The sequence below is a fragment of the Dipodomys spectabilis genome, unplaced genomic scaffold (assembly GCF_019054845.1).
Source record: "Dipodomys spectabilis isolate Male_0828 unplaced genomic scaffold, ASM1905484v1 ptg000173l, whole genome shotgun sequence".
NCBI lineage: Eukaryota > Metazoa > Chordata > Mammalia > Rodentia > Heteromyidae > Dipodomys > Dipodomys spectabilis.
The window spans coordinates 3,949,022-3,976,082 of record NW_024870850.1 but is presented as its reverse complement, the minus strand read 5'-3'; the positions used below and the strand labels follow the sequence as shown (position 1 = coordinate 3,976,082).

Here is a 27,061-nt window from a genome sequence, read left to right as displayed (position 1 = left end):
TTTTACGTGCCTATCTTTTGGTGGCCAAGACCCACCAACTTCCTGAGAAAAACTCCACCCACTCTTTCTTGCCTGGACAGCTGGTGTGGGTAAAAAGGCATCACACTCCTGAACTGGAGCTCAAGTGGCAAGGACCTTACCTGGCAGTGCTAACTAACCTGTCAGCTATTAAAGTTGCAGGGAAACAGTATTGGATCCATCATTCTCAAGTGAAACAGTCAGTGGAACAATATCCAGAGATGGTTGCAAGATGGACTGTTCAGAGACTCAGAGGATCCCCTAAAGATAAGACTTACCAAGTGTTAATTAACAGGGACATGATTCTTTGCTATGTTTACCTCTCCTTGTTCTTAAGGGTTACTATGGGGAGAGCTTTTTTGCCCACACTTTTGTACAGGCAGCCTGTTATCTGTTAGATTTGCTGTACTCTAAGCCTGTTCAATGGGCATGGAGAGAGTTTAGGATTTGGCCCAGAAGAAGGATGTAAAAATCAGTGATTTGATTGAACATAAAAACCAGTGGGGAATGTGAGAACCAGTGGAGCAGGAAGTCCTGCCCTGGACTGAGATCCCCTCCCTTCTTTCCCCCTTCCGCAGGCTGGGCTATGGGGGAGGGGATGGGGTGTCAAGGAGCTCTCGGGCAGTGGGAGGCTTAGGGGTGGGTGTCAGAGGATGGTTGGAGCACTTGGAGTCATTGGGGGGGGGGGGAATGGAGCACCCTATATGTAGGCTGTGTGTTCCAAGGAGCATGGGGGTAAAAGAGAGAGTGTGAGGCAGGTGCTGTTGGAGAGCTTTCTCTAATGCTGAAGCATGTCCCTGAGCTGTAGGGGGCCATGGAGGACTGGGGGGAGCAGCCAGGATCACCCACCCAGGAGTTGCTGCAGGTCCAGGCATCCGAGGAAAAGCAGCAAAGAGGAAGAGTAAAAAGCTTGACCCCCTTTAGAAGTTTGGAGATTGAGGCTGCCCCCTTGGAGGTTTGAAGGTTTGCAGACCCACTAATAAAACTCCTTTGTCACTTTTTGTTATTATTATTGTTGTTGCTCATGGGGCTTGAACTCTGGGCCTGGGCACTGTCCCTCAGCTCTTCAGCTCAAGGCTAGTGCTCTACCTCTTGAGCCACAGCACTACTTCTGGTTTTCTGAGTGGTTTATTGGAGATAAGAGTCTCACGGGCTTTCCTGTCCAGGCTGGCTTTGAACCACAATCCTCAGATCTCAGCCTCCTGAGTAGTTAGGATTATAGGTGTGAGCCACCAGCTGTGCCTCCATGAATTTTCTCTCTCCAAGGTCATTACCTATGTGGTATATAGTATATACTATATATACTATCTGTGTGGAATATATTATACACTATATACTATATGAGCATGTGGTATAATTATATAGGTTATACTATATTTACAGTAGTATATATATAATATATAGTATAAAATAATGTCACATGTAAGTTGTATACTACACAGAAGTTATATATTGCATATTCATATCTAATATCCAACTATTCAATCACATAATTAGGAACATATTTATATCTCATGTAGAAGGGAATACATTTCCTCTGCTTCCTTTCTGGCACATTCTCTTATTTTCTTTCTTCACTCTTCTCTTTATTAACACGTAACTTTACTATTTTATTTTCACTTTTAATATCCATCTTGGGTCCCTGACACAGATCCTGCTTGTGACACTCCCCTTGTGCACGCAGGTGAGCTGGACCTGTGCGCATGCGCCTGTGGCTCCGCGTCCTGAGGTCTCCATGGCAACCGGGTGGCTGCCTCCACCTGCCAGACCTGGAGGTCACTTGTTTTTCCCGGTTTCTCTCCCTGGGCCACCAAGACTTTGAGGCCCTCTGAACCCCAAGACAAGGTCTAGGCATGGCCTGTACTCGAATGGCTGTGGATCGGGGCCCTTCCTGGGTGCGCAGGAGGAGCTGTCCCCGCGGGGGCCATGTGGAAGGCGCCCGGGGCCTGGAGAAGGACTGGCCATTGGCCACTGTTCCAGCAGTTCCTAGGAAATCGCCAGGATGGTAACAATGCCATCCACCTTGAGCCCATCTCGCGTCCTCACCTCCACCTGCGGGCCTGGGGCTTGAACTTAGGGCCTGGGCGCTGTCCCTGAGCTCTTCCACTCAAGGATAGTGCTCAACCACCTGAATCACAGCTCCACTTCTGGTATTTTGTTAGTTAATTGGAGATAAGCGTCTCGTGGACTTTCCTGCCTAGGCTGACTTCGACCTTAGATTGTCAAATCTCAGCCTCTTGAGAAGGGGGAGCCCCTGGCTCACCCAGCCTGTGTTACTTCCTCATTCATTTTAAGTCTATGCTCTAATTGCACAAATGGTTTACACGGTGGTATTTCCCAATGCATGTATTATCTTTTAACTAGATTAAACCTTCACAACAGCTGTATTCACAATAGCTAAGCTGCCCAAGCAGCCTAGATGTCTTACAAATGATGTCTGGATAACGAAAAGGTGTTATAGATACACAAGGAAGTAGTATTCAGTCATAAATAAGAATGGAATTATGTTGTTTGCAGGAAAATGGAGAGAAACTGGAGATCATCATATTAAAGTTCTCATATTCAAAAATCCAGATATATAAAAGGTCTATTTATGCACTATTCAAAATCTAGATATAAAAATTCTATCTACCTACTACCCACAGATAATGTATATGTATGTATATGATATGTACATGTACAAGATAGTATATCTCTATAGGTAGTACATACAGGTACATGTACAAAGATATGTATAACTGTATATGATATGTATAGGTATGTATATGTGTAGATATGTATCTATAGTTCGTTGAAAACAGGATTCTAAATATAACATTGTTTCAGGGTATTAAAAGATGAGGGATAAGGAAAGAAAATTATAGAAGTTAAATATCAGCATATCTTTACTTTTGAAATTCTTTGTTTATCCTATAAGCATCTTAACTCCTTTCTTTTACATTCTTATCAAGGGCACAATGGTTGTTTTTCATAGTTGCTTAACAATATTTAAAATATTTGGCTTTGGGCTGGGCATGTGGCTTAGTGGTAGAGTGCTTGCCTAGCACGCATGAAGCCTAGGATTTGATTCCTCAGTACCACATAAACAGAAAAAGCCAGAAGTGGTGCTGTGGCTCAAGTGGTAGAGTACTAGCCTTGATCAAAAAAAGCTCAAGGACAGTGCCCAGGCCCTGAGTTCAAGACCCAAGACTGGCAATATGTATGTATGTATATGTGTGTGTATATATGTGTGTGTGCACATGTGTGTGTGTATATATGTATGTGTGTGTGTATATATATATATATATATATATATATATATATATATATATATGGTTTCTTGGAGAGTTGTCATCACTGCTGTCTGCTTCAACCAGATGAGCCAGGTACTGGTGGCTCATACCTGTAATCCTAGCACCTCAAGAGGCTGGGATTCAGGGATCATAGTTTGAAGCCAATCCTGGTCAGGTAAGTCTTTGAGACTCTTATGTCTAAATTTATGACCGAATCCCCTCCCCCAACTAAAAGGAAAAAAAAGGTGGAAGTAGAGCTACGGCTTAAGTGGTAGAATGCCAACCTTGAGTGGAAAATAGCTTAGGGACAGCATCCAGGACCTGAGTTCCAAGATTTACACTTAAAAAAAAAAAGGAAGAGATATCTTAGTAGATGCTCAAAGCACAATGCAGAAACATAGGAATGTGCAAAAAGCCATGAAATATGACTCCTGCAAAATTCAGAATTCTCCAACAACTAAATAGAAAGATGCTGACATGATGAAATGTCAAAGAATCCAAAAGTCTAATTTTAAATTAAGCCAATTGTCTGATCAATCATCTTAAAAAGAGGCAAGAAGTAGATGATTGAGTTGAGAAAGTCAGTTGAAGAGTTGATCAGAAATTCAATGAAAAACTAGAGATTCTGAAAAAAAAAGTCAAATTTCAGAAAGGAAAGGCTCCACAAATCAAATAAAACAAAGTGAAGAGCATTACCAATAGGCTAGATTTAGAAGGAAGCATGATTGTTAGGTGCTGATGTCATCCTAGCTACTGAGGAGGTTGAAATCTGAGGATTGTGATTTAAAGCTAGCCCTGACAGGAAAATTCATGAGACTCTTACCTCCAATTAACCACCAAAAAGCTCAAGTGGTAGAATGCCAGCCTTGAGTGAAAAAGCTAAGGGACAACACTAGGGGCCTGAGTTGAAGCTCCAATAACCTCCCCACTCCCCCCCCCTGCACACAGAGGAAAAATTATTTGAACCATGATTTCATGCACTTATTTTTTATTCATCAGTTGTGATGTAGCACACATACACTACAGTGTACACATAAATTCATCTACTAATACAGTTCTACAATGGTCCTGTCATATCAAAACAATATTTTCTGCTGGTCGAGACTTCATATAGTCCTTTCAAATCAATACATACTCATCCCTTTGGGTGTTTTTTTTTTGTTTTGGTTTGGGGATTTTTTTGTCTGTCATGGGGCTTGGAACTCAGAGCCTGAGTGCTGTCCCTGAGCTTTTTCACTCAAGGCTAGAACTCTATCACCTTGAGCCACAGCACCACTTCCAGTTTTCCAGTGGTTCACTGGAGATAATCTCACTGACTTTCCTGCCCTGGTTGGCTTTGAATCATGATCCTCAGATCTCAGCCTCCTGATTAGCAAGGATTACAGACATGAGCTACTGGCACCGGTCCCCTTCAGTATCTGTATAAAATGGAATCTTGTGTGTGTGTGCGCACGTGCATGCACATGTGTACACACGCACACGAGTGCATGTGTGCGTGTGTGCATGCACACATGCCTGCACACACACACACATGCTAGTCCTGGGCCTTGAACTCAGGTCTGGTGTCCTTGAACTTCTTTTTTTTTTTTAATATTTTATTTTATTTGTAAACATACTGTACAGAGGGGTTACAATTACATGGGCAGGATAATGCATACATTTCTTACCAAGCATTGCAGCCTCCTCCTTTGTTTACCCTTCACCTCCCTTCCCAACGTCCCCCCTCCCCCCCAATCCTTCCCCCCCTCCCCCCCACCGACATTGTAAAGCTCATTTTTGACATGACAATTTGTACTTCTCATTGTTGCGACAGGTCCACCTGAATCCTTAAACGACTTGTTTTTCCCCATCTCCTCCACAAGTTATACTGATATCAAATATAGTGAAAGCGGGGGTTATACTGTGGGGGAGGGACATACAAAGCACCTTGAACTTCTTTTGCTCAAAGCTAGCCTTCTACCATTTGAGCCACAGCTCACTTCTGGACATATATATATATATATATATATATATATATATATATATATATACACATACACACACATACATATACATATACATGTATATACATATATATGTATGTATATATATACATATATGTAGTTTATTGAAGATAAAAGTCTTACTGACTTTTCTGCCCAGGCTGGCTTTGAACCACAATCCTCAGATCTTAGCCTCCTGAGTAGCTAGGATTCAAAGCGTAAGCCACTGACACCCAGCATAAAATGGAATGTTTTAAACAAATGTCTGGTATAGAAAAGTCTTTCTTTTAAAAAGGCTCTTAACTAGCTGAGAAGCTCATGTGCGTAATCCTATTTACTTAGCAGGCTGGAGGATAAAGGCTCAAGGTAAGCACTTGTTTCCTTATCTTGGAGTTGGTTTCAGTATTTTATAAAGATATGAAGAGGCACTTAGGCATTGTGTTTTTGTGTTTCTCTCCTAAGAGTATCCTCTTTTGGCCTCACTGTGCGCAAGTCTCTAGAATCCTGTATAATTTATCATATCCTAGTGCATTTTAGATCTAATTTTTTTGTCAGTCATGGGTCTTGAACTCTGGACCTGGGTGCTGTCCCTCAGCTCTTCAGCTCAAGGTGAGTTCTCTACCAGTTAATCCATAGTGCCACTTCCAGCTTTCTGGTGGTTAACTGGAGATAAGAGTCTCATGGACTTTCCTGCCTGGGGTGGCTTTGAACCATGATCCTTAGATCTCAGCCTCCTGAGTAGCTAGGATTACAGGCATGAGCCACCAGCACTCAGTGGTTAGATGAAATTTTTGCTGGCCTCAAAAAACTAGAACTAATTCTTCTGATCTCCAACTCTCATGTGATTAGAATTGAAGGCATGAGCTGATGCATCTAGCTAAAGGAAATTGTTGTTCATAAGTTACCCCCCAAAATTTATTCTTATCACTCAGGAATCTGAAGAAACACCAAATGGGTGAATTTTTATTATGTTACAGGAATGGAAAAGGAAAGTAAATGTAGCGGAGAAGCTGTAATGATGCCACAGTCCACACCATGGGAAGACAGGCAGACATGGCTAAACCTTCATATTGCTGCACCCATGTGACCAGGAATGAGCCCAATATTTAGAAGTCAGCTTCTTAAAGCAATCCAGACAGGAAGGGGCTAGATAACTGCGTCTCCACTAAAAATTCCCAATGATTGCATAACATGTCTTCCCTTAACAAGAGATCTGGAAGGTTCAACTCAAGGTTTGCCATAACCTCCACTACAAGAAATGAGAGCTGGATGTTTTGTAACCTAATACCCAAGTCATTGATGAACTGTTAAAATAAGTTAACTTAGCCAAGTACTGGTGGCTCATGCCTGTAATCTCAGCTACTCTGGAGGCTGAGATCTGAGTATCACGGTTCAAAGCCAATCCTGGTAGGAAAGTCCATGGACTTATCTCTAATGAATCACCAGAAAACCAGAAGTGGCCCCGTGGCTTAAAGTGGTTGAGCACTCGCCTTGAGCCAAAAAGAGCTCAGGGATGGCACCAGGTCCCAAGTTCAAGCCCCACAACCAACAACAACAACAATAACACAAAGAGGAGCTGGGGACATCAGAGGAAGGATCCCAATGGCTGCACCCCCATTGGAGAGGAGGAATTAGAGAAGTCCCAGAGAGAAAGTGAAGCATCCGGTGATCCAGCTCCCACCCAATGAGAAGGAGCTGGCATAAATCTGAGGGAAGTTCTTCTTGGCAGGGAAAATAAGAGCTATAAGGGTTTGAAAAACCCTGGCTTCATTCACGGGAGCAGAAGGCTACGGCAGGTTTCTTGCAAATCCAGAAATTCTTAAATGCACACTTCTCATCATTCCAACCTCTTTTTTTAAATTCTGCACAGTCTTCATCTTCCTGGTTGTTGGGCTCTCCTTCATTCCAATATGTGCTAAAGCTGCAAAAACCCATGCACACAGGCCTGAGGTCCTTCTCATTCATCACACACAAAATGGCAGACAAGCCTTGTTCTGGACCCAATAATCTGCCTGGTGGGTCTTGACATTGGACCCTTCTGTCTACTGGGTGAGATTTTTTTTTTGTTAGCTACAAAGCAGTGGAAATGGAGCTTAAGTGGTGAAGCACCAGCCTTGAGAGAAAAAGCTAAGCAACAGCAGGAAGCCTGCAGTTCAAGCCTCAGTACCAGCACGTGTGCGTGCGCGCACACACACACACACACACACACACAGAGCAGATATATACAAAACCAGGTAGTCTAGGTTTTATATCAAAATTTCCTCTCTGCTGGGTACTAATGGCTCACACCTATAATCCTCGCTACTCAGGAGGCTGAGATCTGAGGATTTGGGCTCAAAGGCAGTCCAGGTAGTGAAGTCTGTGAAACTCATCTCCAATCAACCACCACCAATCAGAAGTGGTGCTGTGTCTCAAAGTGGTAGAGCGCTAGCCTTGAGCAAAAAGATAGGGACAGCACCCAGGCCCTGAGTTTAAGTCTTACAACTGACAAAAAAAAAAAAAAAAGGAACACTCCATTCTCACACACTTGCGCATACACACACACACACACACACACACACACATACACACACACACATTCAATAAGGTGTTTCATTCTGTCTGGGTTTACCTGTGCGACAGAGCTGAACCATTCACCCACTGCCAATTATCTTCCTTTTCCAAGTCTGAGATCCCAATCCAAGCTCGGTGTTTTTTCGGCAAGTTGAATTTTAGGAACTTCTGGAGGCAGAGAAAAGGAGTCAGAGTCCTCTGTTTGGGGTTTCATTCATTTGTTTGTTTTTTGTTTGTTTGTTTGTTTTTTTGTCAGTCATGGGGCTTGAACTCAGGGCCTGGGCACTGTCCCTGAGCTCATTTTTGCTCAAGGCTAGCACTCTAGCACTTTGAGTCACAGTTCTACTTGTAGATGTCTGGTGATTAATTGGAGATATGAGTCTCACAGACTTTCCTACCTGGGGCTAGCTTTGAACCACAATCCTCAGATCTCAGCCTCCTGAGTAGCTAGAATTACAGGTGTGAGCCACCAGCACCTGGTTGTCCTCTATTATTTTTTTGAGTCTTGTCTCCCCAGTCTCTTTGGGAAAAGGTTCTCCTTGCAACCTGCCACCCAGCCTTCTAAGGTATGACTCTTCACTGCTGTAAGTGTGCTTAAAAGGTGTGAGCACCCCTACCCTGGCACTGTGTGGCCAGGTGTGCTATGGTTCACAAGCAGACCATGGCACAAACTGGCCTCTGCACAGACATGTTTGACACTGTCTGATTACCTACATAAGGAGTTCTGAGCATGCCACAAGAGCAACCCACAAGAGTGGGTTTAGTGGACTCAGACCCTAGCGGGTCACCGTTATGGCTCAGGCACATCACCTGTTTTCAGCTCTGCCTTGGGTGATACCCCATTGCACGTGTGGCACCAGTTTTGCTGCCAATATTTACACCAAGGAAATTGGCAACTGGCCTATATCAGGATGCCTTCCTGCCTGCCCCAGAAAACAAGTTTTGTTTTGTTTTGTGGAAGAGGGTTTATTGATTTTCTTTGCTGATTTTAAGTGTGTGTGTGTGTGTGTGTGTGTGTGTTCTTGAACTTAGGGCTTAGGCTCTGTCTCTGAGCTTTTGTACTCAAGGATGGTGTTCTAACCCTTGAACCACAGCTTCACTTCTGGATTTTTGGTGGTTCCTGGGTTCATGGACTTTCCTGCCCAGGCTGGCTTGGAACTGAGATCCTAAGATCTTAGCCTCCTCAGTAGCTAAGATTACAGGGGTGATCCACCAATGGCCAGCCCCAGAACATGTTTTAGATACAGCTGGGCACCAGTGACTCATGCCTCTCATCCTAGCTACTCAGAAGGCAGAGATCTGAGGATTGTGGTTCCAAGCCATCCCAGGCAAGAAAGTTCATGAGACTCATCTCCAATGAACCACCAGAAAACCAGAAGTGGCACTGTGGCTCAAAGTGGTAGAGTGCTAGCCTTGACCAAAAGAGCTCAGGGACAGTGCCCAGGTCCCAAGTTCAATCCCTACAACTGACCAAAAAAAAAAAAAAAAAGCCAAAGCACCTGTGGGGATGACTTACATGTTAGGCATTCTCCCAGCCACTTGCTCGTGCTCACAGCTCACCTGTCACCGTGTCTCATTCGCCCCTTCTTCTTCTGCTTTCCAGGAGGGGCACCTAGCCCCTCCTCCTGACAGCTGTGTGCCCCCACTGCCCCCTTCCACCTGAACATTGGTTGAGTGCAGGCCCCACACCAACAGATGCTCCATCGGTGCACCTGCTCCTCCAAGTTTTCAATGATGACCAGCTGGGCCCCCATCTCCTGGCAGGCGATGAGAGAATCGGTCCAGTTTCGGGTGGACTTGGAGAAGAAGTAACAGTTTCCTTGGAAGGACGTCCAGTCCCAGGGGCAGGGCCGGCACAGGCGGTCTAGGAGAGGAGGAGGTGGGTCAGGCTGGACTCATCCATGGATGTCATTCCTGTCGGCCCCCCAACCTTCAAGCCCTCAACAGTCAGGGCCCTCCCTCCCTTAATGTCATTCCCCCATCAGAAGCCAGGCGTCATGGGCTCATCTCTAGTCTGGGGGCATAGGGGCCTTAGAGCTCAGAACAGACAGCAGGACCTTGGCTTAACTGAACACCTATTATGTGCATGCACTACCACCACCCCGCTCCCATCCCCTAGGAACACCAAGTGCCACCTTGATGTTAACCCTGGGTTCTAAATTTACAGGGGAGGGAACTGCAGCTCAAAGAGGGCCAGCGACACTCGCACAGGGACCTCGTCTGAGGTGGGGAGGGGGGTCCCCTCGGCTACCCAGACATTTCACCACTCACCTACTCCAGATCGCAGCTGATTCAGTTCTTGATAGATCTTCTCCTGTTTCTGGTCACTGGGGTTCTTGGGTACTGTACACATCCCCCCCACACACACAAAAAAAACAGAAGCTATAATCACTGCACACCCAGGGTGGACATTTAGTCAAATTTTTTCTGCACACCCCCCAAATCCATCAAGAACATCATTTCAAAGATGAAAAGTGTTGGTTCAATCCCATTTGAAGCTGAAGCATCCCAGACTCTCCCTTGTTCTCCCTCCCCTACAGCAGGGAAGCCTCTAGAAGGCTCTGGAATCTTTGACCCTAGACTCTTCCTGCCCCTCCCCCCAGCTTCCCTAGTTCCTTCCTGAATCTGGTTGTTGCACCAGAGCAAAAAATACCCCACCTTCAGGCCTGCCTCACCTCTGTAAAGGAATGCCACCAGGACCCCAACAAAGAGAGTGATGAAGAGCAGTTGCAGTAGTAGCAGGGGCCCAAGGCCATGGCCCAGATGGCCTAGGGAGAGAAATAGGGGTTTCCGGAGTTGGAGTCCCCACCATCACCTGAAGTGGGAGGGAATATAATAAACCCCTGAAGAAGGCATTGAACTCCATCTCATCTTCACCTCCCTCCTCCTCCCTGCAGGACCAGAGAAAGTTAAAGAAAGCAAGATTCTGGCCTGGTACCAGCCTCGTCTCCAAGCACACAGGTTCTAGATCGTAGCTCCCCTACCCCACTTAGACCCCAAAATCTTATCCTAGTTTCTAGAGCTGGACTTTGTCCTCCAAGTTGCCGTAACCTCTGCTTCTCTGTTCCCAAGTCTCCAGGAGGTGCCTTCCGGCCCTTATTAGCATCTACCCACATTGTACCTGAAGAATGGTGGGATCCAGGCTGTAGTTCAGGCCCAGAGCCTCTAAATGAAAACCTGCTGCTGATCATCACCTCTTCCTCTGAATGGCAGAGTGTCCCCAGAATGCCTATAGTCCCAGCCCAGGCTCACTTCCTCAAGTAAATGACAGTCATCGCTATCTGCCACCCCCACCCTCCCACCCCCCAGTTCCCTGGCCTTGCTAGTGACCACAGATTTTGTTCATCTCCCTGTCTTACTCCCCATACCCTACTGTCCCTCTTAAAGAAAAATGGTGGTGGGGGGGGGGAGTGTAACCGGAAATGGTTATCAAGGGCGGGGCTGAGGAAGTGGCACATATCATTGCCAGATCTCAAAAGATTTCACGCAGGTTATGGAGGCCTGAGCTCTACAATGGAAATGTTTGGTCTGTCTTTAGAACCATCTTCTTCTGGAGTTCCACCCCCCCCCTCCCCCTCTCTGGATTGCTCGCTGCAGTGTGTGTGTGTGTGTGTGTGTGTGTGTGTGTGTGTGTGTAATGGTCCTGGGGCTTGAACTCAAGCCTGGGCACTGTCCTTGAGCATTTTTGTGCTCAACATTGGCATCCTACTATTTGAGTTACAGTTCCCTTTTGGCTTTTTGGTAGTTAATTGGGAAAACATTCTCACCCAGGCTGGCTTTGAACTATAGTCCTCAGATCTCAGCCTCCTGAGAAGCTAGGATGGCAGGTGTGAGCCACCAGCACCTGCGTGTCTGGGGTTTTCTCTAATGGAACTGAGGTTTGAACTCAGGGCCTCCTGCTTGCTGAGCAGGTGCTTTACCCTTGAGCCATCCCCTTTTTACTTTCTAGTTTTGTTTTAATAAGGGAAGGCCTTGTGGGGGAGGGAGACAAATCTTGCTTGCATACTACTATGGAAGTCCAATCTATCTATGCATCATTATTGCCAGGAGGTACAAGGAAGCTACATAAATACCTATTTTAATAAATGAAGAAATAAATAATACAAAGTGGAACCCCATAGCATGATGTTCAAAGATTCTCTGACCTGGGCATGATAAGGCACCTCTGTAACCCTAACTTTCTGGAAGGTTTCAAGTTCAAGGACAGCCTGGACTAAAGAGACCCTTTATCACACCTGTCATCCTAGCCACTCAGGAGGACTGAGGTTCAAAGCCAGCCCAGGCAAGAAAGTCTGTGAGACTTTCATCTCCAATTAATCACAGAAAAAAGCCAGAAGTGGGGCTGTGGCTCAAGTGGTAGAGTTCAAGTCTTGAGCATAAAAGCTCAGGGACAGCATATAGGTCCTGAGTTGAAGCCCCAGGATTAGAAGAAAAAAAGTAAAATAGATTCTCTTACATGCAAGTGTCCAAAATGTCCTATAATATCTCTTGCCAAAATAAACTCCTTTTGCTAATTAGTCCCCTATGCTCAAAACCTATCATCTTTGAATATTATTCCTTCATGCATTTACATTTTTTCAATACTTAATGTTTCATAATAGGATAAAGGGAAATAAATAATAAAGTCTTAAGTTCTGTCCAGGGCTGGCCTCAGCTACTTTATACAGAACTGGGATGACAGGCTGGCACCACTACACCCAACTTGGTTGAGATAGGATCTTGCTAACATCTTTACCTAGCCTTGAACAGTAATCCTTTCCATCTCTACCTCTTTTTTTTTTGGGGGGGGGGGGTCCGGTCGTGGGGCCTGAACTCTGGGCCTGGGCACTGTTTCTCAGCCCTTTAGCTCAAGGCTAGTACTATACCACTTGAGCTACAGCGCCACTTCCAGCTTTTTTATTTTTTCTGCTTATGTGGTGCTGAGGAATCGAACCCAGGGCCTCATGCATGCAAGGCAAACACCCTACCACTAAGCCACCTTCCCAGCCCCCATGTCTGCCTATTAAATTGCTGATATTACAGGCATGAACCACTGCACCTAGCCCTAAAGCAAGTAAATCATCATATGTGTGTGTATACACACACATATATATATATGATGATGATGATGTGTGTGTGTGTGTGTGTGTGTGTGTGTGTGTGTTTTATGTGGCCCCTACCTATAGCAAATCCAGTCCTCTAAAGTGCACCCCATATTCTAACCAAGACTCCTCCATCTCCATTTGCTGAAATCGTTACTTGTGATTTCTGCTGACTTTTCATGTTGAGAATAATTTTTTGTTGTTGTTTTGTTTTTTATTGGTCATGGGGCTGGATGCTGTCCCTGAGCTCTTCAGCTCAAGGCTAGTGCTCTACCACTTGAACCATAGTGCTGCTTCCAGCTTTTTCTGCATATGTGGTACTAAGGAATCGAACCCAGGGCCTCATGCGTGCAAGGCAAGCACTGTACCGCTGAGCCACCTTCCCAGCCCCGAGAATAATTTTTTTAACCTTTATTTAAGCCTGCTATAATCTGGGACTGTTCTTTTTTTCCCTGATTTATTTCCTTTGTTTTCAATTAACATTTCAAAGCATAGTTTGTTCCACACAAGAGGGTTTCATTGCAACATTTCCAAACATGCACAAAATGCAAGCATTCAGCTCAGCCCCTCCATCATCTTCCACATCCCCTTTTCCTCCCCTTCTTAAGACAACAATCTGCACATTTCATCATTTTATCTTCATCCAGATAGAGAACATTTTCCCCATAGTCCCCCTCCCATCCCTCAGCAGAGCCTGCCTGACTTTCCTATCATCCTTTAGTTTATATTAATTGTACAAAGGACACAGTGGATTTCACATGTTCACATATATTGTGTGTGTGTGTGTGTGTGTGTGTGTGTGTGTGTGTGTGTGTGTGTGTGTGTGCCAGTCCTGGAGCTTGAACTCAGGGTCTGGATACTGTACTTATGCTCTTTTTCCTTAAAGCTAGTGCTCTACCACTGGAACCAAAAGCTCTACTTCTAGCTTTGTGGTAGTTCATTGGAGGTAAGAGTCTCTCTGACTTTCCTGCCCGGGTTGGCTTTGCACTGAGATCCTCAGATCTCAGCATCCTGAGTAGTTAGGATTACAGATATGAGTCACCAGCCCCTGGCTGTGCATGTTTATCTTTTATGAGCAATGTTTGTAGTCAAATTGCTAGGTGATGTGTAGTTAGACTCTCACTGTCTTATGGATAGAAGAGCTCTAGGACTGAAGCCACCTAATGAATGAATCATGATTCTTCAGTGAGACCTATCTTCCCCTGGCCTTGGATAAAATCCTTCTACCTCACTTTATCACATGGAGAAAAGGGCCTGTCACCATCTTCCCCAGATCCCTAGACTGAGGGGTGTGGCTGAGTGGTAGAGCATCTGCCTGGCAACTTTGAGACCCTGAGTTCAAATCTCAGCATCATGAGAAAGAAGAAAGAGAAAGGGACACAGAGAGAGGGAAGGAAGGAAGGAAGGAAGGAAGGGACAGAGGGACAGAGGGAAGTCTAGGGCCAAAGTGGATGTCTATGGAAGGCAGGCAGAGAGGAAGAAGCAGGATGGTTCTATACCAGTAGAGACAAGCATTAGTTGAGCACAGGAAAGAATTCCCTGATACTTCCGGTTACAGGGAAAATCCCCAGGCAAAAGGGAGATGGAGGCTGGGAAGATGGAAGGGAATTATGCAGGGATGGGATAAAGCCATCATGTCGGTGAAATCTCCCATCTCAGTAAAAGGAGAGGGATGAATGGATGAATCGCATGGAGAGTGCCAAAGGCTTAGAGGCCCAAGTTCAAAGTCAAGGAGACAGAAGGAAGAACAGCAGGGGTATAACCCCTGGGCTCCCAGATGCTGAGGAATCCCAGGGCTATTGCAAATGGAAGAAGGAACTGCCACTGTGTCCTGGATATCTGGGCGACAGGGAAACCAGACGTCATTTGTTGGAGCAGGGCCATGAGGACTTGTTGCAGATCCAGTATTTCTCCAGATCGCATGTGACGTCATTCCAACCATCAGCACTAAATTCCGCACAGTTCTTCTCCGTGTCATTGTTGGGCCTATCTTTCTTCCAGTACTTCACCAGGCTGCAAGAATCGTGACACTATCAGTCTCGGCCCCAGCATCCTATTGCCGGTCCTGGGGCTTGAACTCTGTGTCTGGGCGCTGTCTCTGAGCTCCTTAGCTCAAGGCTAGCCCTCTACCACTTGAGCCACAGCACCACTTCTGCCTTTTGCTGTGGTTCATTGGATATAAGAGTCTCACAGGAGACTAGGAAGGTGGTTTAGTGGTAGAGTGCTTGCCTAGCACTGGGTTGGATTCCTCAGTATCACAGAAACAGAAAAAGCCAGAAGGGGTGCTGTGGCTCAAGTGGTAGAGTGCTAGCCTGGAGCAAAAGAAGCTCAGGGACAGTGCCCAGGCCCTGAGTTCAAGTCCCAGGACTAGCAAAAAAGTTTTTTTTTTTTTAAAGGTCAGAGTCTTGTAGACTTTCCTCTTATCTCCAAAGAGCCATGCAAAAAAGGGAAGCAAAGCCCACACTCTAAGTTCAAGCCTCAGGACCAACAACAACAACAAAAAAGTCTGCTTTCACTCCATGAAAACCAGCAGCCCTTATGGCTGGAGAAGGGGTATGGAGCAGGGGAGGAACCCCAATAATATATCAAGTCAGACCCTCAGCGCTGCACTCCACTCTAGAGCAAATTCTCTTGGCCTGCGATACCTTTGTGACAGAGGTGAGCCATCCAGCCAGAGCCAATCGCCTTCCTGTCCCACGTCTGAGAGACCAATCCAGGAGGGGTGTTTATGCTCAGAAATCATCTCCAGGAAACTCTGAAGGGGGAGAAGAGGAGTTGGGAGGGCACTCTGCACCCCCTTTTCAGCCAATGTCCCTCCATGTCCAACCTTCTATTGAACCAGGCCCATGAACCCCAACCTGGGCTCAGGGGGGTTTCTGTCCCTCTCATGTGTGCATGCAGTGTGCAGTTGGGTTCTAGCTCACACACACACACACACATACACACACACACACTTGGAAATAGGATGCATTTATCTGTCCTATGAGTCCTAAGCATCTGAGCAGGAATTTATTCATGGCTGGGTTTAAGTGTTGGAGCCAGCTCATGCTAATTCACAATTGATGACTTTCCTCAGTTTCCGTTTTTAGGCTCTGCACTGAGTGATATCCCTTCCCCCTCCATAGTGGCTGGACCTCAGACATGGCGGCGGTATTTACACCAAGGAAACTGGCAGAGGGTCCACTCAGGATGGTTTTTTCCCCCACGAATCAATTTGGGACCCAGTAGCAAGCACACCCATGGGTTTCCCCTTATATTTTAGGGGTTCCTCCCTCCCCACAAACATACATCCATTCAGAACTTGTGGGTGTCTCCTTGCAAGATGCTCATGAAACCTACCTTCCTTCCTTTCCTCTACTCTTCCTCAGATGAAAAAAGCAACCCCTCTTTCAGAAATGCTCTCTAAGCTGGGTGCCAGTGGCTCACACCTGTAACCCTCACTACTCAGGAGGCTGAGATCTGAAGATGGCAGTTCAAAGCCAGCATAGGCAGGAAATTCTGTGAGACTCTTTAATGAACCACCAGAAAACCAGAAGTGGCACTGTGGCTCAAAGTAGTAGAGCACTAGCCTCAAGCACATAGAGCTCGAGGACAGCGCCCAAGCCCTGAGTTCAAACCCAGAACAGAAGGAGAAGGAGAAAGAGAAGGAGAAGGAGAAAGAGAAGGAGAAGGAGAAGGAGGAGAGAGAGAGAGAGAGAGAGAGAGAGAGAGAGAGAGAGAGGAGGGAGGGAGGCAGGGAGGGAAGGAGGGAGGAAGGAAGAAAGAAAGGAGGAAGGAAGGAAGGAAGGCAGGCAGGCAGACAGGCAGGCCCCACTTCCACCCCAGCTGGCCTCCAACCACGACCAAACCCCCACCAGATGCACCTTTTCCTCATCATTTTTGATCATCACTAGCTGGGCCTGCATTTCCTGGCAGGCAGTGGCTGAATCATTCCAGTTCCGTCTGGACTTGGAGAAGAAATAACAGCTCTGCTGGAAGAGCATCCAGTCCCAGGGGCAGGGGCGACACATGCTGTCTGTTGGGGAGAGACAGTTCAGGTCTGGACACTCCCCCAACACACACACACACACACATACATACACACACACACACGATTGTCAATATATTCTCCTGCGTCTGTCAGTCTTGAAACCACCCAGTCAGACACATTATCCTGGGTCCACCATTCCTCCAGGGGTGTAGAAAAGTAGATGGTTTAGCTCAGAACACAGGCAAGAAAATGGGCTTGAGTTCTTACCCTGTCCTCGGTAGTCTATGTTTCCAGATCCCAGAAGAGAAAACTGGAGCCCACAGTTGGCTGGGGAACCCAGTAAAGTGATCCCACATAAAGACTTTCTCAAACACATAATGGATCCAGTTTCCAGTCACTCACCCACTCTAGCCTTCAGCTGTCTCAGTTCCTGGTAGATCCTCTCTTTCCCCTGGGAGCTGGGATGTTCCAACTCTGTTGTCAAGAAAAACGAACTAAAATGATTAAACACCTACTGTGCACCAGGCTCTGCACAGTGCTCCTTGGGACACCATTTCTGATGCATATGGATGTTTTTTTTGGGGAGGGTGGGGGTTCTAGCCTCATTATAGAGGAGAAATAAATGGGGTGCTGGTGGCTCATACCTGTAATCCTACTACTCAAGAAGCTGAAATCTGAGGATCACAATTTAAAGCCACCTTGGGCAGGAAAGTCTGTGAGACTCATCTCTAAGGAACCACCAAAAAGCCAGAAGTGGAGGTGTGACTCAAGTGGTAGAGCACTAGCCCTGAGTGAACATGCTAAGAGATAATCCTCATGCCCTGAGTTCAAGCCCCAGGACTGGCACAAACAACAACAATAATAATAATAGTATAAAAGTGTCTGGCTTCCTGAGAAGGCTGACCCACAATGGCAAGTGTTCCCCTCCCCCCTGCAGCAGAGAGAGGGACTTTATGAAGCTTCTAGAAGCTAGTACAAGGCTTCACTCCCACCCTCCCTCCTGAATCTGGCTGCCCCAGCCAGCAGGCCAGACCCAAGAACCCCCAAATCCTTGGGCTTGCCCTGACCCGGAACAAGAACGGCCGTCAACAGTCCAGCCAAGAGTGTGATCGAGAGCAGATGCAGCACCAGGAGAAGGTGACTCTGGCCAGGACACCCTGTGGGAGAGACGGGGGGCAGGGGGAAGGAGGGGGAGGATGTTCCAGAACAATCTCCCTGCCTCACCCCGGCCCAGAGACAGCCTGGCTACTTTTATCTTCCCCAAGAGCACAGGATTGTCATGACAATTGCTCCCTTTCCAGTGCTCAGTCAATCAGGTTTTCAATCTCCAGGTCTAAGCTTTCCCAGCTTAGGGACCCAGGAGTTCAAGACCTAGCCTTGTGAGGTCTCAGCCTTGATTTTGGAGACCCAGAACTCAAGATCCCAAATATAACTTCCTTAGGATCCAAGTATCCACAGACCCAAACTTCACCTCCCCAGACGCAGGTGTTCAAAGGCTCAGCCTCCACTTCCCCAGGATCCAGGTGACCCCATAGTCTTAACTTTCACCTCCCCGGAACCTAAGTGCCCACAAACCCAACTTCAGCCTCCCAACTTCAACCTCCCAACTTCAGCCTCCCAAACTCTGTCCACTCTTTCCTCAGCTCCTGGCTCTGATCTCTCTGCAAAAAATGATTGAATCCAGAAGTTGGCCAGCATCTAGAGCATTTAAGAGTGTCTGGTGACACTGTGATCCCCAAACGCCGTGACTTAGGTTGGCCCTGATAGAACCCCCTCAGTTCCAGCCCAGCCTCACCCAGATATTGCCTCCTTTCTTCCTCAGGGTCATACATGGTTGAGCCGCTGTCCCTCCCTGCCTGGGACTGCTGGGGACCATCCGCTTTTCTGACCACAGCGTGTGCCTCACTCCTTTAATCTATTCTTAGGAAGAGAAACAGGGAAGTGGGTAGCAGTGTGGGCAGAAGAGGCTGGAGGAAGCGGCAGAGTTCATGACCCAACATGGCTTCTGCCAGGCTCTCCAGGAATGTCAGGGACAAATGAGAAGATTAAGGGGCTGTACTAGGACCAAAAAAAAAAAAAGTCCAAATAGGGTCTGGCTACAATGTGAGATGGTGTATCATTTGTAAAGATAAGGATCACAACACAACCTCTCCTCCACCTACAGGAAGGGCTAGACATTTGTGCCCACAGACTTTGTGCAAACACCATGGCTGATAACTTGAGGTTTGCTGCTGTCTTTAGTCACAGTGACTTTGGTACTGAGATTAAATCACTCCTCCTCCTCCTCCTCCTCCTCCTCCTCCTCCTCCTCCTCCTCCTCCTCCTCCTCCTCCTCCTCCTCCTCCTCCTCCTCCTCCTCCTCCTCCTCCTCCTCCTCCTCCTCCTCCTCTTCCTCCTCCACCTTCCCCTTCTCCCTCTCCTTCTCTTTCTCCTTCTTCTCCTTCACCATCCTGGGACTTGAACTCAGCACCTGAGCACTGACTCCTGAGCTTTTGTGCTCAAGACTAGCACTCTACCACTTGAGCCACAGCTCACTTCTGGCTTTTTTGCTGGTTCCTGGGAGATAAGAGTCTCATGGACTTTTCTACCAGGCTGGCTTCAAACTGTGATCCTCAGATCTCAGCCTCCTGAGTAGCTAGGATGACAGGCATGAGCCACCAGCGCCCAACAAAGTATTTGGTCTTTCTGATGACCAGCCCCATCCTGATGTTTCCTAGACCGCATCCAAATTACCTCATTGCCATAAACTCAGAAAATCTCATAACCACTCAAATATCTGTGTGTGTGCACATACGTGCTGGCACATGTGCCGGCATGTGCACACAAAATGCCACAGAGAAGAATCTAGAATGGGCAGAGAGCTAATTCCAGCAGAAGACATCTAACCATAGCTAAAGAGCCATGACATGATGAGGGCCTGAGTGTGTCCTTCAGAGTTGGACAAGCATGGACAGGTTGAGGGCAGTCTCAGTTGCCACCAGGATGTCACCAAGAGAGGAGGGAGCTGGGATATTTTTTGGTTTTTTGGTCAGCCATAGGTCTTGAACTCTGGTCCTGGGCACTGTCCCTGTGCTCTTCAGTTCATGGCAAGTGCTCTATCACGTAAGCCATAGCACCACTTCTGGTTTTCTGGTGCTTAATTGGAGATGAAAGTCTCACAGACTTTCCTGCCCAGGCTGGCTTTGAACCTCGATCCTCAGATCTCAGCCTCCTGAGTAGCTAGGATGACAGGCGTGAGCCACTGGTACCCAGTAGGCTGAGGTATTTCTCTTTTTTGTCTTTTATTTTTTTTTGTTTATTGTAAAGTACATTTCTTTTGAAACAGTTACCCGCTCCCTCATTCTCTCCTGCTTACCATTCCCCACTCCTTTCCCCTCATGCTGTAAAGGTCATTTCCTACAGTGTCTAGTGGGTATCATTGTTGCATTAGTTCATCCTTTGTCCTGCTACATCTGTGATTCCCTTTCCTTTCCATGGATCAGATGAGCTTATATACAAGACAAAGGGAAGAAAGAACAAAAACAGAAAGAAAAAATAGAAATAACTGCATACAGGACATAAAAAGAACCTCTTGTTCCTAATTCTTGGAGTTCATTTTGATATGCTTCATTATATAGGGTCCTATGCACTTAGTGATTGGGTTATTGTGATCCCCTGCTAAAAATATCATAAGACTTTATTTCTAGTTAGAGCCAGGGTACTTCTAGACCAATACAGACAAGCATTTGTTGACCACAGGAAGTAGGGCAGGATGCAGGGGAGGTGGATGGAAATTGAGCAGAGGGAAAGAAGTATTTGGGGATGGCCTCAGCAAGAGAAGATCGAAAACTTATGGACCAGAAACAGATCGTGAGTATCTTCCACAGATAATGCAAGGAGAACTAACAACCACAACTTCAGAGTGCTAGGAATCAGGATAGGATAGGAAGAGGAAGAAGAGCAGTGGTCCAGCCCACATAAGAATTTGGGAGAATTCTTGTTGAGTTTTCAGTGGCCATAGATAGAGAGGAGGAACTACATGAATGGAAGGATAAACTTCTCCCATATGAAAGGAATGTTCAAGCTGCTGAAGCGGTAAGGAAAAAATAAAAGCCAGGTGTCACTCTCTGGAGCAGGACAATGAAGACTTCTTGCAGATCCAGAATTTCTCCTGAACACATTTGTTGTGTTTCCATTCATATCCTCTAAGTTCTGCACAATCTTCTCCCTTGCTGTCAGAGTTGTCTGGCTTCCAATACTTCATGAGTCTAGAAAGACCATAAGAATAGGAGCTGAGCCAGACACCAGTGTTTCATGCCTGGAATCCTAGCTACTCAGGAGGCTGAAATATGAATACTGTGATTCAAAGCCAGCCCGGGCAAAAAAGTCCATGAAACATTTATCTCCAATTAACTACCAGAAAGCTGAAAATGGGGTGGTGGCTCAAGTGGTAGAGCCCTAGCTTTGAGTACAAAAGCTCAGGGCAGTGCTTAGGCCCTGAGTTCAAGCCCCAAGACTGGAGAAAGAAAGGAAGGAAGCAAGCAAGCAAGCAAGCAAGCAAGCAAGCAAAAAAGGAAGGAAGGAAAGAAAGAAGAAAGGAAGGAAGGAAGGAAAGAAGGAAGGAAGGAAAGGAAGGAAGGAAGGAAGGAAGAAAGAAAAAGAAAGAAAGAGAAAAGAAAGAAAAGAGAGAGATGGAAGCAAGCAAGCAAAGAAGGAAGGAAGGAAAGAAGAAAGAAAGAAAGAAAGAAAAAGGAAAGAAGGAAGGAAGGAAGGAAAGGAAGATGGAGGAAGCAAGCAAAGAAGGAAAGGAAGGAAGGAAGGAAGGAGAAAGGAGGAGAGAAAGGAAAGAAGGAAAAGGAAAGCAAGTAAGCCTCTACCCCAGTCTCACTCTGTGGACTGTTTGTTCTCCTGGAAACTTGATGGGCCTACATCTGCCTGGATGTATAAGGCAGATTCATTTGCTCTAGTATTCCTGAATTGCTTGACTGTGTCCCCTGTCCCTGGTAATATGCAATGCTTCACAAGATTTCTATTGCTCAGGCAATAGAAACAAAGCAACCCACCTAGTCTCCACACCACCCCTCTTACTGAACTCCTGCCATATGGGTCATTACTTACCTCCCTCCCCATTCCAGAACCAACACTAGGCAGCTAGAGGTAGCATCTGTACCCCAGAATCCATATATAATTGATTAAAAGTAGTCTACCTTAATCTACATCCTCTATTTTTATACCCATGCAAACAACAGAGGCTCTGGCCTACAGAAACTCTACCATCTCCCATAGAGTAGTGCAGCTGGAGGTGGGGGATATGGAGCAGGGGAGGAACCCCAATAATATATCAAGTCAGACCCTCAGCACTGCACCTCCCTCCAGAGCAAATTCTCTTGGCCTGCGATACCTTTGTGTCAGAGGTGAGCCATCCAGCCAGAGCCAATTGCCTTCCTGTCTCACGTCTGAAAAACCAATCCAGGAGGGGTGTTTATGCTTAGAGATCTCCACCAGAAAGCCCTGAAGGGGGGAGGAGAGTCAGGAGGGTGCTCTGCACCCCCTTTGCAGCCAGTGTCATCTCCCCGGTGTCCAACCTTCTATTGTACCCCTACCTGGGCTTAGGGAAGCCTCTGTCCCTCTTCCTCTGTGTATGCAGTGTGCAGTTGAGTTCTGGCTAACACACACACACACACACACACACACACACACACACACACACACACACACACACACACGCTTGGAAATAGGGCACACTTATCTGTCCTGTGAGTTCTGAGCATCTGGGCAGGAATGGGTTTAAGTGTTGGAGCCAGTTCATGTCAGTTCACTATTGATGACTTTCCTCAATCTCTCCTTTTAGGCTCTGCCCTGAGTGATACCACTCCCCTCCCCAGCCTCACCGCCCCCCCCCCCCCCACTCTCTTACTCCATCAGTGGCTGGACCTCAGACATGGCAGCAGTATTTACACCAAGGGGACTGGAAGAGCATTCCACACTAACGCAATTTGGGACCCAGTAGCCAGCAGGCCTATGGGTTCCCCTTACATTTTAAGGGTTCCCCCCTTCCCTCAAGAATGCATCTGTGTTCAGGACTTGTGGGTGTCTCCTTGTCAGGTGCTTGGACCCCTCTTTCCTCACACCCTTCTCCTGTCCTAGATTAAGCCCATCCTCATTGAGAAATTCTGTCTGACCAACCACCTCCTCCCAGCTATGGCCAGAGGCCAGACACACAAATCCCCAGGACGGAGGCCCAGAGACATGTCCCTAACCTGCTCATCATCACTTTTGATGATGACTAACTGGGCCCCCACTTCCTGGCAGGCAGTGACAGAATAATTCCAGTTCCCTTGGGTCTTGGAGAGGAAGTAGCAGTTTCCTTGGAAGAACGTCCAGTCCCAGGGGCAGGGTCGGCAGAGGTGGTCTGTGGGAAAGAGGTTGTATGTCCATGTTCCTGTGTCTGTCCAGCCTTGAAGCCCTCCACAGTCAGCCCCTCTCCCCCTTTGGGTCACAGCTTCCTGGGGGGAACTAGCCATCTCCCTCTCGATTTCTTGATCCATTTCCCCACTCCATCTCTTCCAGATTTTGAGAAGCAAGAGGTTCTGGAGCTCAGGTCAGGGGCCACAAGCCTGGTTAACTGAGTTTCTACAATGGACACAGCCACTTAGGGACATCAGGTGCCATCGTGGATGTTATTCTATATCCCATGTCACAATGCCCAGAGATGGCTAGGGATTCGAGCACAGCAACATGACATGGAGACTCTCTTAAGATAGATCCTTAGAGACCCATTTCTGGTCACTCACCCACTCCAGCCTTCAGCTCAATGAGGTCCTGGTAGATCCTCTCCTTCTCCTGAGAGGTGAAATCATGGGAGTCTGGACCAAGTACAACAGAAACAAAAATTACTAAACACCTACTGTGTACCACATCTTGCACTATACCCTTAGGAGCACGACTTCTGACCATTGGTCTTGGTAAATCTCACTTAACAAGGAAAAGAATCTTATAGGGTGCCAAGTGGTTCAAGCCTGGAATCCTAGCTACTCAGGAGGCTCAGATCTGAAGATTGCAATTCAAGGGAAAACCTTTCAGACTCTTAGCTCTAATGAACCAGCAAAAAGCCAGAAGTGGAGCTGTGGTTCAGGCAGTAGAGTGTCAACCCTGAGTGAAAAAGCTCAGGGACATCATCCAGGCCCTGAGTTCAAGCCCCAAGACTAGAACCAAATATATCTGTATATCTATATCTATATCTGTGTGTGTGCGTGTGTGTGTATCAAAAGGAAAGAAAAAACTCTGACATCCAGGGAAGTATGAACCAGATGAGTAGATGGAGTTAGGACTGCCTTCTCCTTGCCAGGAAGCAGAGGTGAAGGAGATAAGCAAACCCCTGGGAACCATTAGAAGACACAAACACGGCTTTCTCCCCAGTTCCTTCCTAAACCTCGTGGTCACAGCTGATGGAGTGGACCAGGAAGCCCATACTCTCAGGCCTGCCCTGACCTTGAAGGAGGATGGCCACAAGAAGCCCAACCAGGAGTGTGATGGAGACCAGCTGCAGGACGAGGAGGAGGCAGCTTTGGTTCTGATACCCTGTGGGAGAGAAAAATGAGGTTCTAGGATCCCAATGTCCTTTCCTCACCCTGACCTCAGGATATCCTAGCATCTCCAGTCTCTTCCTCCTCAGGACACAGGAATTCCATGTCCCAGCTTCTACCTGCACAATGCCCAGAAGTCAAGACTTCTGTCCCTCCACTTCCCCTTACCCAAGGTTCCTGGGTCCCCAACCTCCCCTAGAACCCAAGCATTCAGGAGGAACTCTGTCCACTCCTTCTCAGCAACTGGCCCTGCTCAATCTGAGTCTGGAAGTTGGCTGGTGATCCTAGAAAGCCAGGGCCTAGGGCAGCCCTGACATAACCCCCACAGTTCCAGCCCAGTCTCACCCAGATATTGCCTCCTTTCTTCCTCAAGGTCATACATGGTTGGGCCGCTGTCCTCCCTGCCTGGGACTTCTGAGGACATGCCACTTTTCTGACCACAGCCTCTATTCTCACTCAGGAAGAGAAACAGGGAAGTGGGTAGCAGTATGGGCGGAAGAGGCTAGAGGGAGGGGCATTGCTCAGGACCCAGCTATGGCTTCTGCCAGGCTCTCCAGGAATGTCAGGGAGGAGTGGAGAAGCTTCAAGGGCCCACTCACAGTACAGTCAGGCTGTGTTAATGTGTAGCATAAAGTGATTTTGTTATGTCCCCTCCATGGACAATGGGGATGGAGCCCCCGGAGCTTCTAGAAAGAGTCTGAACCCAAGCCTTGCCCATCTCCTAGAGCTATTGTCCTACTATGACAGTGCCCAGAGTGGTTTTGGAAACAGAAATTCCACAAGGCTCCAGATGTACAGACACCGGAAATGAGAGACATCTACCAGACTCACACCCAGAATGGCTGATGCGTGGACTGGGCCAGTGAATCCATGGAACAAGATGTCCCCAGGTCTCAAGGGTTCAACATTCAATATGTGAAAGCTAAGTCACCATCCAAAACCTTGCTGTCTGCCATGATACCTGATAAGCTTTCCTCTGTGTGTGTGTGTGTGTGTGTGTGTGTGTGTGTGTGTGTGTGTGTGTGTGCTGATGTTAGAAGGACTTGAAATCAGGTCCTGAACACCATCCCTTAGCTTTTTTATTCAATCCTGGTGCCTCGTCACTTGAACCACAGTTCTACTTCTGGTGTTTTGGTGGTTAGTTGGAAATGAGGGCCTTATGGATTTTTTTCTGCCCAGGCTGGCATTGAACCACTATCCTCAGATCTCAGATTCCCCCAAGTAACTAGGATTACAGGTGTGAGTCACTGGGACTTGGCCTCCTTTTGAGCTTTCTTGATGTCTGTCACTTATTTTATGTCACTTATGTCTCCCTTTGGCAATTAGATTGAAAATCTGTGCCTGTCCTGTAATGCCACTGGGTCTTATCAGTTCTGCTTTACAAATTGTCCCTGGCAAAGCTGTCCTCACTGTTTTCTCCTTTCCAGCATTTTTTATTTTTGAGATAGTCCTAGGGTTTGAACTCAGGGCATGGGCACTGTCCCTGAACTTTTTTTTTTTTCCCTGAAGGCTAGTGCTCTACCACTTAAGCCATAGCTCAGCTTGCAGCTTTTTTACTGGTTCACTGGAGATAAGAGTCTCACAGACTTTCCTGCCCAGGCTGTCTCTGAACTGTGATCCTCAGATTTCAGACTCCTGAGTAGCTAGGATTATAGGCACAAGCCACTGGTGCCCAGTTTATTTCAAGAATTTCATCTCCAAAAGAAGCTACCAGTGAATGACTAAGATGTTAGCTGTAGGGCTTACTATCACAGAAAAAGAAGCAAAATAAAAAGGTTTCCTAAATAAACAAGATTTCCTTAATCAGTCATCCTTTTGTTAGTTTTACAGAACCCAGAATGTGTATAGGTCTTTAGATACAATCAAAGTATGAGCTCTGGACTTTCCAGCCTTTAGTAAAAAATAGAATCCTGCCAGGTGCTGGTGACTTATGCCTGTAATCCTAACTATTCAGGAGGCTAAGATCCAAGAGTCACAGTTCAAAATCAGCCCAGGCAGAAAAAATTTTAAGACTCTTATCTCCACAAAACTACAAAAAAAAAATGCCTGGGGTAGGGCTGTGGCTCAAGTGATAGAGCACTAGCCTTGAGCAAAAGAAGCTCAGGAACAGGGCCTAAGATCAAAGTTCAAGCCCCAGGTCTAGCACCCACCCACACACACACACACACACACACACACACACACACACACAGAAGAGTCATATTTAGCTTTCAAAGTCACAATGTGCTTGTATATAGGATTACAGAGACTGACCTATGGAAGAGATCATGGGTTGTTATGTTAAGGAAACTCTAGCACATAGGCAATAATCCAAGCTGCATATGATGAAGACCTAATAAGCATGTAGCCTTCCTTCCCATTATCCCCCTGAACCTCCTTTCCTTCCCTGAAAAGACTTCATGTACCTAAGTTCCCTAAGACGCTTTTCATTTGGGGATTGTTATGCTTTGAATATGAGATTCCCCCAAGACTCAGGGAAGGATGGTTTTGTTGTACAGATATCATTAATAAGTCATATTTACTGTCAATAAAAAATCTGCTTGGGGTTTGAATTGTCAAATCTATTAGAGTTATAATACATCTTCAACCCAGGGGAGAGAAATACCACATCTACCCAGTG

The 27,061-nt window shown here is 46.7% G+C and overlaps 3 protein-coding genes and 1 non-coding gene across 4 annotated transcripts; all 4 read right to left on the bottom strand.

The window, feature by feature from the left end:
* Positions 1 to 6,851: 6,851 nt before the first annotated feature.
* LOC122119921 (CD209 antigen-like protein 2) lies at positions 6,852 to 11,016 on the bottom strand. Its single transcript, XM_042693971.1, has 6 exons — positions 10,947 to 11,016; positions 10,501 to 10,593; positions 10,097 to 10,168; positions 9,538 to 9,689; positions 7,884 to 7,993; positions 6,852 to 7,193 (listed from the first exon to the last, which is right to left on the bottom strand). Exons 1-6 carry the CDS (start codon positions 11,014 to 11,016, stop codon positions 7,040 to 7,042), a joined length of 651 nt encoding a protein of 216 aa, XP_042549905.1. The 3' UTR covers positions 6,852 to 7,039.
* A 674-nt stretch (positions 11,017 to 11,690) lies between these two features.
* Positions 11,691 to 11,762, bottom strand: Trnaa-agc. The gene has a single exon. It is a non-coding gene; the product is annotated as a tRNA-Ala (tRNA).
* Positions 11,763 to 14,463: 2,701 nt separating this feature from the next.
* On the bottom strand, positions 14,464 to 18,748 carry LOC122119797 (CD209 antigen-like protein C). Its single transcript, XM_042693850.1, has 6 exons — positions 18,672 to 18,748; positions 17,944 to 18,033; positions 17,279 to 17,350; positions 16,770 to 16,921; positions 15,552 to 15,661; positions 14,464 to 14,919 (listed from the first exon to the last, which is right to left on the bottom strand). The coding sequence occupies exons 1-6, from the start codon at positions 18,706 to 18,708 to the stop codon at positions 14,769 to 14,771; spliced, it is 612 nt and encodes a 203-aa protein (XP_042549784.1). The 5' UTR covers positions 18,709 to 18,748; the 3' UTR covers positions 14,464 to 14,768.
* Positions 18,749 to 20,975: 2,227 nt separating this feature from the next.
* On the bottom strand, positions 20,976 to 24,832 carry LOC122119920 (CD209 antigen-like protein C). The gene is made up of 6 exons (XM_042693970.1): positions 24,787 to 24,832; positions 24,347 to 24,436; positions 23,650 to 23,721; positions 23,116 to 23,267; positions 22,257 to 22,366; positions 20,976 to 21,123 (listed from the first exon to the last, which is right to left on the bottom strand). Exons 1-6 carry the CDS (start codon positions 24,821 to 24,823, stop codon positions 20,976 to 20,978), a joined length of 609 nt encoding a protein of 202 aa, XP_042549904.1. The 5' UTR covers positions 24,824 to 24,832.
* Between the last annotated feature and the right edge of the window lie 2,229 nt (positions 24,833 to 27,061).

What these genes read in the sequence shown, in the direction of transcription:
- LOC122119797 (XM_042693850.1), bottom strand. Translation starts at nt 18,708, where the DNA reads ATGTATGACCCTGAGGAAGAAAGGAGGCAATATCTGG. An exon ending in ACAGCTGAAGGCTAGAGTGG is followed by an intron (nt 16,922 to 17,278) that starts GTGAGTGACTGG and finishes TCTCCCCAACAG; the next exon opens with ACAGCATGTGTCGCCCCTGC. An exon ending in GGCTCACCTCTGTCACAAAG is followed by an intron (nt 14,920 to 15,551) that starts GTATCGCAGGCC and finishes CGATTCTTGCAG; the next exon opens with CCTGGTGAAGTACTGGAAGA.
- LOC122119921 (XM_042693971.1), bottom strand. Translation starts at nt 11,016, where the DNA reads ATGATCAGCAGCAGGTTTTCATTTAGAGGCTCTGGGCCTGAACTACAG. An exon ending in TTGAAAACTTGGAGGAGCAG is followed by an intron (nt 7,994 to 9,537) that starts GTGCACCGATGG and finishes CTCTGCCTCCAG; the next exon opens with AAGTTCCTAAAATTCAACTT. An exon ending in GGTTCAGCTCTGTCGCACAG is followed by an intron (nt 7,194 to 7,883) that starts GTAAACCCAGAC and finishes GGGTTTTTGCAG; the next exon opens with CTTTAGCACATATTGGAATG.
- LOC122119920 (XM_042693970.1), bottom strand. Translation starts at nt 24,823, where the DNA reads ATGTATGACCTTGAGGAAGAAAGGAGGCAATATCTGG. An exon ending in TGAGCTGAAGGCTGGAGTGG is followed by an intron (nt 23,268 to 23,649) that starts GTGAGTGACCAG and finishes TCTTTCCCACAG; the next exon opens with ACCACCTCTGCCGACCCTGC. An exon ending in TCAAAAGTGATGATGAGCAG is followed by an intron (nt 22,367 to 23,115) that starts GTTAGGGACATG and finishes TCCCCCCTTCAG; the next exon opens with GGCTTTCTGGTGGAGATCTC.